Source organism: Esox lucius, chromosome 6, assembly GCF_011004845.1.
Source record: "Esox lucius isolate fEsoLuc1 chromosome 6, fEsoLuc1.pri, whole genome shotgun sequence".
Taxonomy (NCBI): domain Eukaryota; kingdom Metazoa; phylum Chordata; class Actinopteri; order Esociformes; family Esocidae; genus Esox; species Esox lucius.
Genome location: NC_047574.1, coordinates 2,066,495 through 2,078,300, shown reverse-complemented (window position 1 = coordinate 2,078,300; position 11,806 = coordinate 2,066,495). Strand labels below are relative to the sequence as shown.

The window sequence follows — 11,806 nt, the reverse complement described above, 5'->3', positions numbered from 1 at the left end:
ATGGAGAATTTCCTGCTAGCGCTTGTGTTGGTTAAAACATGCTGTGTCTTAACTCAAGGTAAGTTTCTGAAATCATTTTTTCAATATAAAAGGAACCTAAAAATGTTTGACTTAATTGCTTTTCTCTGTAGACCTGTCAGGTAAAATGTTGACCTTTCCACAAGAGATGAAAATGGCTAATGTGAGATTGAATACTACTAGAGAGAAGTTCAATGCTGTGACAATCTGTTTCAGGTAGATTAAATGTACAAACCAAGTTGCTCAGTTAAATTAATCCCTACCAGATTAGATGATTTGTGAAGCAGTTTTGAGTATATGATTTTACTTAACACTCCTCCTCTCACTGTTCCTCCCTCTTGCCCTTGTTCTCCAGGTTCTTCACTGATCTCACAAGGAACCATGTCCTGTTCTCCTCTGCCACTAACGGAAATGCTGCTTTTGTCATCAAGATGACCGGCACAAGTGAGATTCAACAGGTGTCCAAGAACAGCACGGCAGTCTTCGATGGCCTAGCGTTCGCCCAAAACACCTGGCACTCCCTCTTTTCCATCTGGGACTCTGAGACTGGCCTTGGGCAACTGTGGCTGGATGGTCAACCCAGTGCCAGGAAGCTCCTTCACTCTGGAGCCGTCAGAGCCCAGCGGATCATTCTTGGGCCGGTGAGAGTACAACTTAAACTGTTTATATAACTGCTGGGTATGTAGGTTTTCTGAGAAATTAACATCAACATTAAATTAGTCCATCTCATGACCCTCCTGGGTTGTTCAGAGACTCTAACTAGACTCAACATCCATGTGGGTTTGATTGTGTCCCTGAACATGTGTGCCAAATATTAATCAGACATGCATGTCATAATGCAACAATGTGGTTAATATAAATGCCTGTATATGTGCCTTTGTCCATGATTTCTGCAAGTTCATGTCCACGTTCCTCCTAAGCGGGGCAGGGGTGTTTATCACTTGCACTTTAAGACAAGTTCCCTCCCTCATCCTGTCTAAGGATTACTTTGAACTCCACCTGTTGCTTTCTGTCTCAGGAGCAGGATGTGTTTGATGAAGAAGCAGACCAACAACACCCCGGGAAATGTTCTCCCCTGGAGGGCCCTACACTTCCAGATCACAGGACCAGTAGTGCTGGAGTACATGTTGGTCTGTAACATGAAATTAGTGAAAATATAAATGTAAGTTTCTTTAATGGCTGATGTTACAGAAGTCAGTTAAGGCTTGGCTAGAATCGTAGTGCATCATGTTTGCTGTAAAGTTGACTGAAATATTGCAGATTGAATCTGTACTGAACCGTTTGAAACTGAACCTTTTGAAGCTGATTTGGGTTGGTGTAGATAACCTACCCACAGATCAGGGGACAGTTTGTAGTTTATTTTTTTTGCCTGATACAGTAATTGGCAATTATTCTGGAATTATTTCTCTATTCTGGTCCTCTCTAACTCAACATCAGTTGTATGAAGTCTTTGTGTGAGAGGCTTTTGTAATGGACAGATCCAAGGAGTCTAATTGTGTTTAATGAGGTTGTTTACCTGATCTTCCTGTCATGCAGGAAACATTTCACTGATCTGTTGGTAGAAACTCAAATATAGGGGGCTGTGTCTGTGTTGGGGTGGCTTGAAGTTTGGTGTTGATCTCCATTATTGAAAAACCCTCCTTCGACTAGATTACTGATAGAAGGCTTTACGTGTCTAAGGCAACTCAAGTACTCTAGCATTATGCTCTGACATGAACAGGACCATGTAATCTGTAGTTCATAATTTCCCTAACAACATCCTTAGTTTTCACAGTATGATGACAAATCACACTTAGGTTATTACGCCTGTCTAGTATTCTTTTGAATCCCACATTCTCTTCAGCAGTGCATGAATTCATTGTCCATGGATTATACAAGGTGTGCCAGAGGAATGTACAGTATATCACAAAAGTGAGTACACCCCTCACATTTTTGTAAATATTTGATTATCTTTTCATGTGACACTGAAGACACTGAAGAAATACACTGAAGAAATACACTTTTCTATAATGTAGTGAGTTTACAGCTTGTATAACAGTGTACATTGCTGTCCCCTTAAAATAACACAACACAGCCATTAATGTCTAAACCGCTGGCAACAAAAGTGAGTACACCCCCAAGTGAAAATGTCCAAATTGAGCCTAAATTGTCAATATTTTGTGTGGTCACCATCATTTTCCAGCACTGCCTTAACCCTCTTGGGCAGGGAGTTCACCAGAGCATCACAGGTTGCCACTGGAGTCCTCTTCCACTCATAACATCAAGGAGCTGGTGAGGATGCCCCACAGATGCTCAATAGGGGTTAGGTCTGGAGACATGTTTGGCCAGTCCATCACCTTTATCCTCAGGTTCTTTAGCAAGGCAGTGGTCATCTTGGAGGTGTGTTTGGGGTCGTTATCATGTTGGAATACTGCCCTGCGGCCCAGTCTCCGAAGGGAGGGGATCATGCTCTGCATCAGTATGTCACAGTACATGTTGGCATTCATGGTTCCCTCAATGAACTGTAGCACCCCACTACCAGCAGCACTCATGCAGCCCCAGACCATGACACTCCCACCATCATGCTTGACTGTAGGCAAGACACACTTGTCTTTGTACTCCTCACCTGGTTGCCACCACACACGCTTGACACCATCTGAACCAAATAAATTTATCTTGGTCTCATCAGACCACAGGACATGGTTCCAGTAATCCATGTCCTTAGTCTGCTTGTCTTCAGCAAACTGTTTGTGGACTTTCTTGTGCATCATCTTTAGAAGAGGCTTCCTTCTGGGACGACAGCCATGCAGACCAATTTGATGCAGTGTGCGGCGCATGGTCTGAGCACTGACAGTTTGACCCCACACCCCTTCAACCTCTGCAACAATGCTGGCAGCACTCATATGTCAATTTCCCAAAGACAACCTCTGGATATGACGCAGAGCACGTGCACTCAACTTCTTTGGTCGACCATGGCAAGGCCTGTTCTGAGTGGAACCTGTCCTGTTACACCACTGTATGGTCTTGGCCACCGTGCTACAGCTCAGTTTCAGGGTCGTGGCAATCTTTTTATAGCCTAGGCCATCTTTATGTAGAGCAACAATTCTTCAAATTTAACACACCTGCTCACCATTCACACCTGGGACCTTGTAACACTAACGAGTCACATGACACTGGGGATGGCTAATGGTGCCGATTTGGACATTTTCACTTAGGGGTGTAATACATTTTGTTGCCATCGGTTTAGATATTAATGGCTGTGTGTTGAGTTATTTTGATGGGACCGCAAATGTACACTGTTATACAAGCTGTACACTTACTACTTTACATTCTAGCAAAGTGTCATTTCCACAGTGTTGTCACATGAACAGATATAATCAAATATTTGCAAAATGTGAGGGGTGTACTCACTTTTGTGAGATACTGTACATCCTGAGTGGAGATTCATTCTTTGTAAATTACACTATGTTTATGCTATGTTTATGTTGTAAGCAGCCTGTTCCATCACACCTCAGAGAGGCTGTGTCTAGTTCAGTAGCCCGCTGAGGAAACTCAGGTAAACTGAACTTAGTATCATGTTCCTGGAACTGTTCTGAGAGCTTCCTGACATGGTGTTTAATCTAAGACATATCCACATGACAATTGTAACCGGGAAGGGCAACAATGTCCTGATTGGTTGTTAGCCTAATGCTGCTGATGTCAAAAGATGTGCGGCTTGAGCAGGCAGAATGAAGCGGACGCCGAACAAGTTAAAATGAAGAAAACGCTTATATTCTTTATTTTAAGGCTTCAGATGACATTAGTTCAGGCATCATAAAACCGGCAGAAACATCAAGGATTATTACAAATACAAAAGATCCAACTCAAGATCCACACAATCAGAAAGGCAGAAGGTAGCACAGCCTAAACAGGCAGACATCAGGTTAACATCAGCATACTAAAGTTTTGGTCAGTCAGCCCTGGACTTGACTATATTCCCCTCCAGTGGGTGGCTGCCTAGAACATGCACTTGAGTTAGCCACAGGTTGACAAATCAATCATCAAGCATCCAATCAAGTTTCTTGTTCTTAATCAGGCTATTTGTCACACCTGAAGCTGAGATGCTAACTCCGATGTCCCGACTCTGCTGTCAGCATGACACAACAGGAACAGGGATTGGGTGGTCAAGGCAACAATTAACCAATCAGATGTCCTGAAGAGACATTAATTAGTTAAGTGACACATCTGTCAAGCTTCCTTAACAGTCATTTACCTCAAGGTAATTTAAATTTTTATCTGTGATACAGTTTGGTGAAGGTTAATTTGTCTGCTAGATATGCATAATAACCTGTCAATTATATCTAGTCCTTTGTGCTTTGGAGCTGCTAAATCAGTGTTTCCCAATCCTGGTCCTGGGGACCCCAGGGGGTGCAATTCTTTTTTATTTTTGCCCTCGCACTCACACACCTGATTCGAATGTTGCCCTACCACTCACACACCTGATTCGAATGTTTCCCTACCACTCACACACCTGATTCGAATGTTTCCCTACCACTCACACACCTGATTCGAATGTTTCTCTACCACTCACACACCTGATTCGAATGTTTCCCTACCACTCACACACCTGATTCGAATGTTTCCCTACGACTCACACACCTGATTCGAATGTTTCCCTACCACTCACACACCTGATTCGAATGTTGCCCTACCACCTACACCTATCATGAAGTCTTTGATTTGAATCAGATTGGGAAACACTGTGTTAAACTGATTCACAACCAGGGTATTAAACACCTATATGAATTTGTTTTTAGAAGAGTTGATGTGGCGTTATTGACATGACTCAAAATAATAGCTTTCTCGTACTGCACAGTGAAGATGTTAATAAATGATGACATTGCTTTCACTCTCTGGCAAGGGTAAAAACCCTGAAGCTCTCTCACTGTCGCACACTCCTATACAGCTCTCTCACTGTCGCACACTCCTACACAGCTCTCTCACTCCTACACAGCTCTCTCACTGTCACACACTCCTACACAACGCTGAACCTCCACAGGCCTCATGACACTCTTAATGAGCCTGGGAAACATCATCATTTTCCAAGTCCCGAACCGGTACTAAGCAATATGGATGCAACAGCTTAGCAATATGGATGTCTGAAAGACAGACATTCTCTTAGGCAGAAAATGGGGTATCATCATCATCATCTTCCGCTTATCCGGGGCCGGGTCGCGGGGGCAGCAGTCTAAGCAGAGATGCCCAGACTTCCTTCTCCCCAGACACTTCCTCCAGCTCTTCTGGGGGGACACCGAGGCGTTCCCAGGCCAGCCGGGAGACATAGTCCCTCCAGCGTGTCCTAGGTCTTCCCCGGGGTCTCCTCCCGGTGGGACGGGACCAGAACACCTTCCCAGGAAGGCGTTCCGGAGGCATCCGAAACAGATGCCCAAGCCACCTTAGCTGACCCCTCTCGATGTGGAGGAGCAGCGGCTCTACTCTGAGCTCCTCCCGGGTGACCGAGCTTCTCACCCTATCTCTAAGGGATCGCCCAGCCACCCTGCGGAGAAGGCTAATTTCGGCCGCCTGTATCCGGGATCTTGTCCTTTTGGTTCTGTTCGTAATTTTTATGGACAGAATTTCTAGGCGCAGCCAGGGGCCGAAGGGTGTCAGGTTTGGGGACCACACAATTTCGTCTCTGCTCTTTGCGGATGATGTTGTCGTGTTGGCCCCTTCAAACCAGGACCTTCAGCATGCACTGGGACGGTTTGCAGCCGAGTGTGAAGCGGTGGGGATGAGAATCAGTACCTCCAAATCCGAGGCCATGGTCCTCAGTCGGAAAAGGGTGGCTTGCCCACTTCAGGTTGGTGAAGAGTGACTGCCTCAAGTGGAGGAGTTTAAGTATCTAGGGGTCTTGTTCACGAGTGAGGGAAGGATGTAACGGGAGATTGACAGACGGATCGGTGCAGCTTCTGCAGTAATGCAGTTGATGTATCGGTCTGTCGTGGTGAAGAAAGAGCTGAGCCGCAAGGTGAAGCTCTCGATTTACTGGTCAATCTACGTTCCTACTCTCACCTATGGTCATGAGCTTTGGGTCAGGCGGACGAAATGAGCTTTCTCCGCAGAGTGGCTGGGCGATCCCTTAGAGATAGGGTGAGAAGCTCGGTCACCCGGGAGGAGCTCAGAGTAGAGCCGCTGCTCCTCCACATCGAGAGGGGTCAGCTGAGGTGGCTTGGGCATCTGTTTTGGATGCCTCCGGAACGCCTTCGTGGGAAGGTGTTCCGGTCCCATCCCACCGGGAAGAAAATGGGGTACTTATAGCTTATAATGTTTTCTATTATTTTAGAATCAGTTTAATATCTGACCAGGCGCTAGTCTTCCAACTGTCATGGCAAGTTTATGTTATTCATGGTATGCACAGAACAATAGCATGATACCATGTTTGGATACCTTGCCAGAAATAGATCATTTGCTGATTCCTTCCAAACAATGCTACACAACAGAGAAATGGAAAACAGAAATAAATAAAATCAATCCTAATAAGTGTACAAACTAAGTAAATATTTACATTCAGGACATATCTACACAAGGTGTGGAGGCATTAAATGGTGCTGCATTTAGCAATTATGTCTGTGGTAGCAGCAAATATGTTTGTGTAGCAATAGTGTAGCACATAGCAATGTAAAATATAGCAGGGGTGTTGAAATGTTACCCTACAAGATCCAGAGCCTGATGGTTTTCTGTTATACCTTCCCATTAATTACGCTTAGACAAACATTGCAATGAAAAAACAGGAATGGACTGGTATGGAGGTCTGAAGGTTAGTTTGTGGGGTAGGTATGTAGTATGTACTCAGGGCAGACAGTCACTGTTTTCCTTAATGCAGATTCCATCTTTCAGGAACTCAGAACCTTAAATGAACGTATGCTGATATAACTTTGAAAGCAGAAAACTCAGTACCTTACATGAGGTTTCCAGGATTTCTCTGTTTCTCTGTCCAGGATGGGAAAGAAGGTCACACTTAATAACAAAGCAATGGTTTAAGGAATTAAAATAAGGGCCAATAATTGGTATTGGTTAAGTTGTTTATATCACAATACATTTTCATCTTTAGGGACAGAGTTTAACAAACGTTCACCCTCCGATAGTATGTTCAACACCCTCGTTGTCACATTATAGTTCACTACAGCCTTGTTCGTCAGAAGACAACTGTATGACAGAGGACAACTGACCATCCACATGGCAGGATAACGGACCAGGCATGTTTGGAATAGGACAACTGACCCTCCACACATGGCAGGATAACTGCCCCGGCATGTATGGAATAGGACAACTGACCCTCCACATGGCAAGATAACTGACCAGGCATGTATGGAATAGGACAACTGACCCTCCACATGGCAAGATAACTGACCAGGCATGTATGGCATAGGACAACTGGGAAACCGATATTTCTTTCTTCTATTTGTCTAAACTGTAGTTTATTGACAGTTATATCCAATACATAAGGTTCCATTTAAAAGCATTTATTTCCCAGGTGTGGTTTTCCTGGTCCAGCCTCCGGGCGGTGACCTGTGGCACAGGTCGGACATCTCGCTGGACCCCGCCTCCACCGTGCTGACTGCCTGCACAGCCTGGAACGTCTGGAGCATCTGGAACGCATGCACCCGGTTCCCCACCCTCTTAGTGAACGCGCAGTCGAACACCGCGCGGAAGCCCTTCCGGAAGTGTTTGGAGGCCAGGGCGTAGACTATGGGGTTTAGGCAGGAGTTGGCGTAGGCCACCAGGTGGGAGAGGACGCGGAGGACGTAGGTGGTGTGGTTCAGGGGGAAGTGGCCGAACCACATCCACAATATGACCAGGTGATGCGGAAGCCAGCAGAGGCAGAAGAGCATCGCCACGACGATGATCATCTTTGTGACCTTCCTCTTGGCTCTCTGGCACTCGGCCACGTCCTCCACGGGGTTCACCGTGGTCCAGAGGTGGCGGACGGTTCGGGCGTACGTCAGGCTGAGAATGAGCACAGGGACGAGGTACCCGAACACGAAGGTGCAAACGTCCATGAGTCGCCTGTCGCGGAAGTGCCAGGCGGGGATGCAGACCGCCGTGCCATCCAGGTCCATCAGTCGGTAGTAGCTGAGATACGGGCTGGAGAAGACCAGGGACAAAGCCCACACCATGCAGATGGACAACAGGGCGTTTCGAGGGGTCCTCGTCTTCCGGGAACGGAGGGGGTAGCGGATGGCCAGATACCTTAACAGTCAACGAGAAGACGACAATGTGGGCTCAGATGATTGGACAGATGGGCTGTAGGTTTACACATTTTACAGTGTAGACACATATCTATTGTGTCCTGAAAGAGACTCTAAAGAGACGATGGACTCACTGACGTATTGAAGTCTTTTTAAAAGGTTGTTGCTTTATTAACACAGTAAAACATAATAATATATTATAATAAATGACATCATAAACACTGAATGTGAGGTAAAATGAATACAAAATGACCAAAAGTGTTTCTTCACACTGATTTTTCACAATCCAAATGTTTTTTCATCATCAAATATGTATGTTGACAAGAAACATAATGAATAAATAAAAAAAGTTTTTTATAAAAAACAATAGTTACCTTTCATCGCACACAATAAAACATTTTATAAAAAAAGATGATTAACCGTAATTGAAACACACCTGTCCAATGACACGGCCGCCAGTGTGTAGATGCTGGCATACATGGTGAGATAGATTATAAAATGTACCACTTTGCACAGGAACGGTCCAAATATCCACTCATCCATTGTATAGATAGTGGCCTGAAAAGGCACACAGAACACTATGAAGCATAGATCTGCCACTCCAAGGTTCAGAATAAAAAGGTTCGTTGTTTTTGTGTTCATCTGTCCATTTCGGAGAAGGACGGTGAGGACCAAGCAGTTTCCGACTGTGCCGACCAAGAATATGAGCGAGAAGACCAGAGATATTATAACCGATTCCGCTCTCCAGTTCTCACCAGATTTGTTCAAAAGGGAGTCATTCATAGTTGCTTTATCGTAAACTTCCTCTATCAGGAAATGTAATGGACCACAGCTGTTCCCCAAAAAGTTTTCTATGTTCCGCATATTATCACTCACAGGTCCAAGCATCAAGACAAACTGGGTCCGCATTCAAACTGATGAAACCTGTGAGCATCGCCTTTCGATCAAGTCGTCCTACAGTATCTCTGGCAAAAGGAGAGGTGGGGTTTCTGTCTCCCTCTCTCTCTCTGGCTGGGCTCAGGACAGGAGGGGTGTCCTCTCTCTCTCTGGCTGGGCTCAGGACAGGAGGGGTGTCCTCTCTCTCTCTCAAACTCTTTATCACACAGCTCCCTCTGACAACCCTCTACTGCTTGCAACACTCCCTCCTCCTATCCATGTAATTCAGTTGAAAGAGCTTCCACGTGAAGGACATGATGCAGAAGATGTGAAGGACATGATGCAGAAGATGTGAAGGACATGATGCAGACTCTGTCAACAGGATGTAGATTTCTCTTGATCTGAATGGGTCTTAATCTCACATTACTTGATAAGGGCCACTGTATAATTACATACAATACTTAACAATTTTTTACCAGTCATTTGCTTTTCATTATCTTTCCTGTGTTCATCCCGCTCTTTGTATGATTTGACAGTTCTCTGGTGTTTCTCATTTTCCCCTCCGTGGGCTGGGTTCGATAAGTAGACCTGAGTGATCCAACTTGAATCAGAAAAATTATGTGTGTGTGTATGTGTATGTGTGTATGTGTGTGTGTGTGTGTATGTGTGTGTGTGCGTGTATGTATGTGTGTAGGTGTGTATTCAAGTGGGCTGTATGTCAGTTTGGCATTTCGCTTCATGATTGGCGCATAGTGGAAAACACTGTCGGGGTAAGCTGGAGTCATGTAGAAAATATTGAAATGCATTGCCAAATTACACAAAACTGTATTTCCTGTCTTTAAAGATACTGAGGTATTTGGCAAATCAAAATAATGAACATACATTTGTTTAGAATATTTAAGAAAATGTACCCATAACATGTACATTTTATTATGCTTATTTGAAAAAATCTGCAGAAAACCGCTCTTTTGATTTATAATCACATCAGTCATTCTGTGCAGGGCTGAAAAGGTCTCTGTCGACAAGGTTGAGCTGTCTGCACACGAATCAAGTTCTCTGCTCAAATCGGCAGAGTATAATCTTGTTTTTGGAAGCCATTCTCTGCTTGCGCTCTGATGCCATAAAGGGGCTGTGACTCTGTGGCAGCTAGCATTGTTGTCCCTGTCATACTGTGCACAGGGTTCTTTGATCGTAGTCACTTGGTATGGACAAGTGATGGCCAAGTTTTCATTACCGTTCTTCTAGCAGCAGGATATTATGCTAGCAGCGCTAACTCAGATTTACTTTTTCAAAATAAAAGCCATTGAAATATATAAGGCAATATACACTCACCTAAAGGATTATTAGGAACACCAGTTCAATTTTTCATTAATGCAATTATCTAATCAACCAATCACAAGGCACTTGCTTCAATGCATTTAGGGGTGTGGTCCTGGTCAAGACAATCTCCTGAACTCCAAACTGAATGTCAGAATGGGAAAGAAAGGTGATTTAAGCAATTTTGAGCGTGGCATGGTTGTTGGTGCCAGACGGGCCGGTCTGAGTATTTCACAATCTGCTCAGTTACTGGGATTTTCACGTGCAACCATTTCTAGGGTTTACAAAGAACGGTGTGAAAAGGGAAAAATATCCAGTATTTGGCAGTCCTGTGGGCAAAAATGCCTTGTTGATGCTAGAGGTCAGAGGAGAATGGGCCGACTGATTCAAGCTGATAGAAGAGCAACTTTGACTGAAATAACCACTCGTTACAACCGAGGTATGCAGCAAAGCATTTGTGAAGCCACAACACGCACAACCTTGAGGCGGATGGGCTACAACCGCAGAAGACCCCACTACAAATAGGAAAAAGAGGCTACAATTTGAGCATTGTTTCTGACCATGTCCATCCCTTTATGACCACCATGTACCCATCCTCTGATGGCTACTTCCAGCAGGATAATGCACGATGTCACAAAGCTCGAATCATTTCAAATTGGTTTCTTGAACATGACAATGAGTTCACTGTACTGAAATGGCCCCCACAGTCACCAGATCTCAACCCAATAGAGCATCTTTGGGATGTGGTGGAACGGGAGTTTCATGCCCTGGATGTGCATCCCACAAATCTCCATCAACTGCAAGATGCTATCCTATCAATATGGGCCAACATTTCTAAAGAATGCTTTCAGCACCTTGTTGAATCAATGCCACATTGAATTAAGGCAGTTCTGAAGGCGAAAGGGGGTCAAACACAGTATTAGTATGGTGTTCCTAATAATTCTTTAGGTGAGTGTAGTTAACAATCTAGTCTGTCATTATATATTTAATGTCCGTTCCAATCTTGTTCTTGTCTGTTCTTTTTTACAGACTAGTTAACTATATGGCCTTATTCATTTCAATGATGGCTTTGATTGTGATAAAGAAAATCTGAGTGCTGCCAGCATAATATCATGCTACTGAAATAATGCTAATTAAGCCTTGTTTGGCCAGGTAGATAGCAAATTGAAAGCTATAGACAACCGTAGAGACATGATGCAGTGAGGTTTTCATGTCCAGCTTTGGAAGGAATATACTAGCATAAGTGCTGGATGCATTTTCACTTTCAGGAAATGATCAGTACTCATGCTCAGTGATGCTCTCCATTTACCAGGAGCAGAATTCTAACAGTCTTCATCGGGGAGTGGGGTCATTAGAAGAGTTGCATGACCATGTGCAACCTTTCATGG

The 11,806-nt window shown here is 44.4% G+C and overlaps 2 protein-coding genes across 2 annotated transcripts; one reads left to right on the top strand and one right to left on the bottom strand.

Moving 5' to 3' along the window:
- LOC105027420 (C-reactive protein-like) lies at window positions 1-7,385 on the top strand. The gene is made up of 6 exons (XM_034292816.1): window positions 1-58; window positions 132-234; window positions 374-655; window positions 1,037-1,180; window positions 4,073-4,255; window positions 7,153-7,385. The coding sequence occupies exons 1-4, from the start codon at window positions 1-3 to the stop codon at window positions 1,176-1,178; spliced, it is 585 nt and encodes a 194-aa protein (XP_034148707.1). The 3' UTR covers window positions 1,179-1,180; window positions 4,073-4,255; window positions 7,153-7,385.
- A 114-nt stretch (window positions 7,386-7,499) lies between these two features.
- Window positions 7,500-9,082, bottom strand: LOC105027421 (galanin receptor type 2). Its single transcript, XM_020047141.2, has 2 exons — window positions 8,662-9,082; window positions 7,500-8,226 (listed from the first exon to the last, which is right to left on the bottom strand). Exons 1-2 carry the CDS (start codon window positions 9,006-9,008, stop codon window positions 7,500-7,502), a joined length of 1,074 nt encoding a protein of 357 aa, XP_019902700.1. The 5' UTR covers window positions 9,009-9,082.
- Window positions 9,083-11,806: the final 2,724 nt, after the last annotated feature.

Coding starts and splice junctions, on each gene's coding strand:
- LOC105027420 (XM_034292816.1), top strand. CDS start 1: ATGGAGAATTTCCTGCTAGCGCTTGTGTTGGTTAAAACATGCTGTGTC. Junction 59..131: donor ATGCTGTGTCTTAACTCAAG/GTAAGTTTCTGA, acceptor TTTTCTCTGTAG/ACCTGTCAGGTAAAATGTTG. Junction 235..373: donor GCTGTGACAATCTGTTTCAG/GTAGATTAAATG, acceptor CTTGTTCTCCAG/GTTCTTCACTGATCTCACAA.
- LOC105027421 (XM_020047141.2), bottom strand. CDS start 9,008: ATGAATGACTCCCTTTTGAACAAATCTGGTGAGAACTGGAGAGCGGAA. Junction 8,227..8,661: donor GCGGCCGTGTCATTGGACAG/GTGTGTTTCAAT, acceptor TTGACTGTTAAG/GTATCTGGCCATCCGCTACC.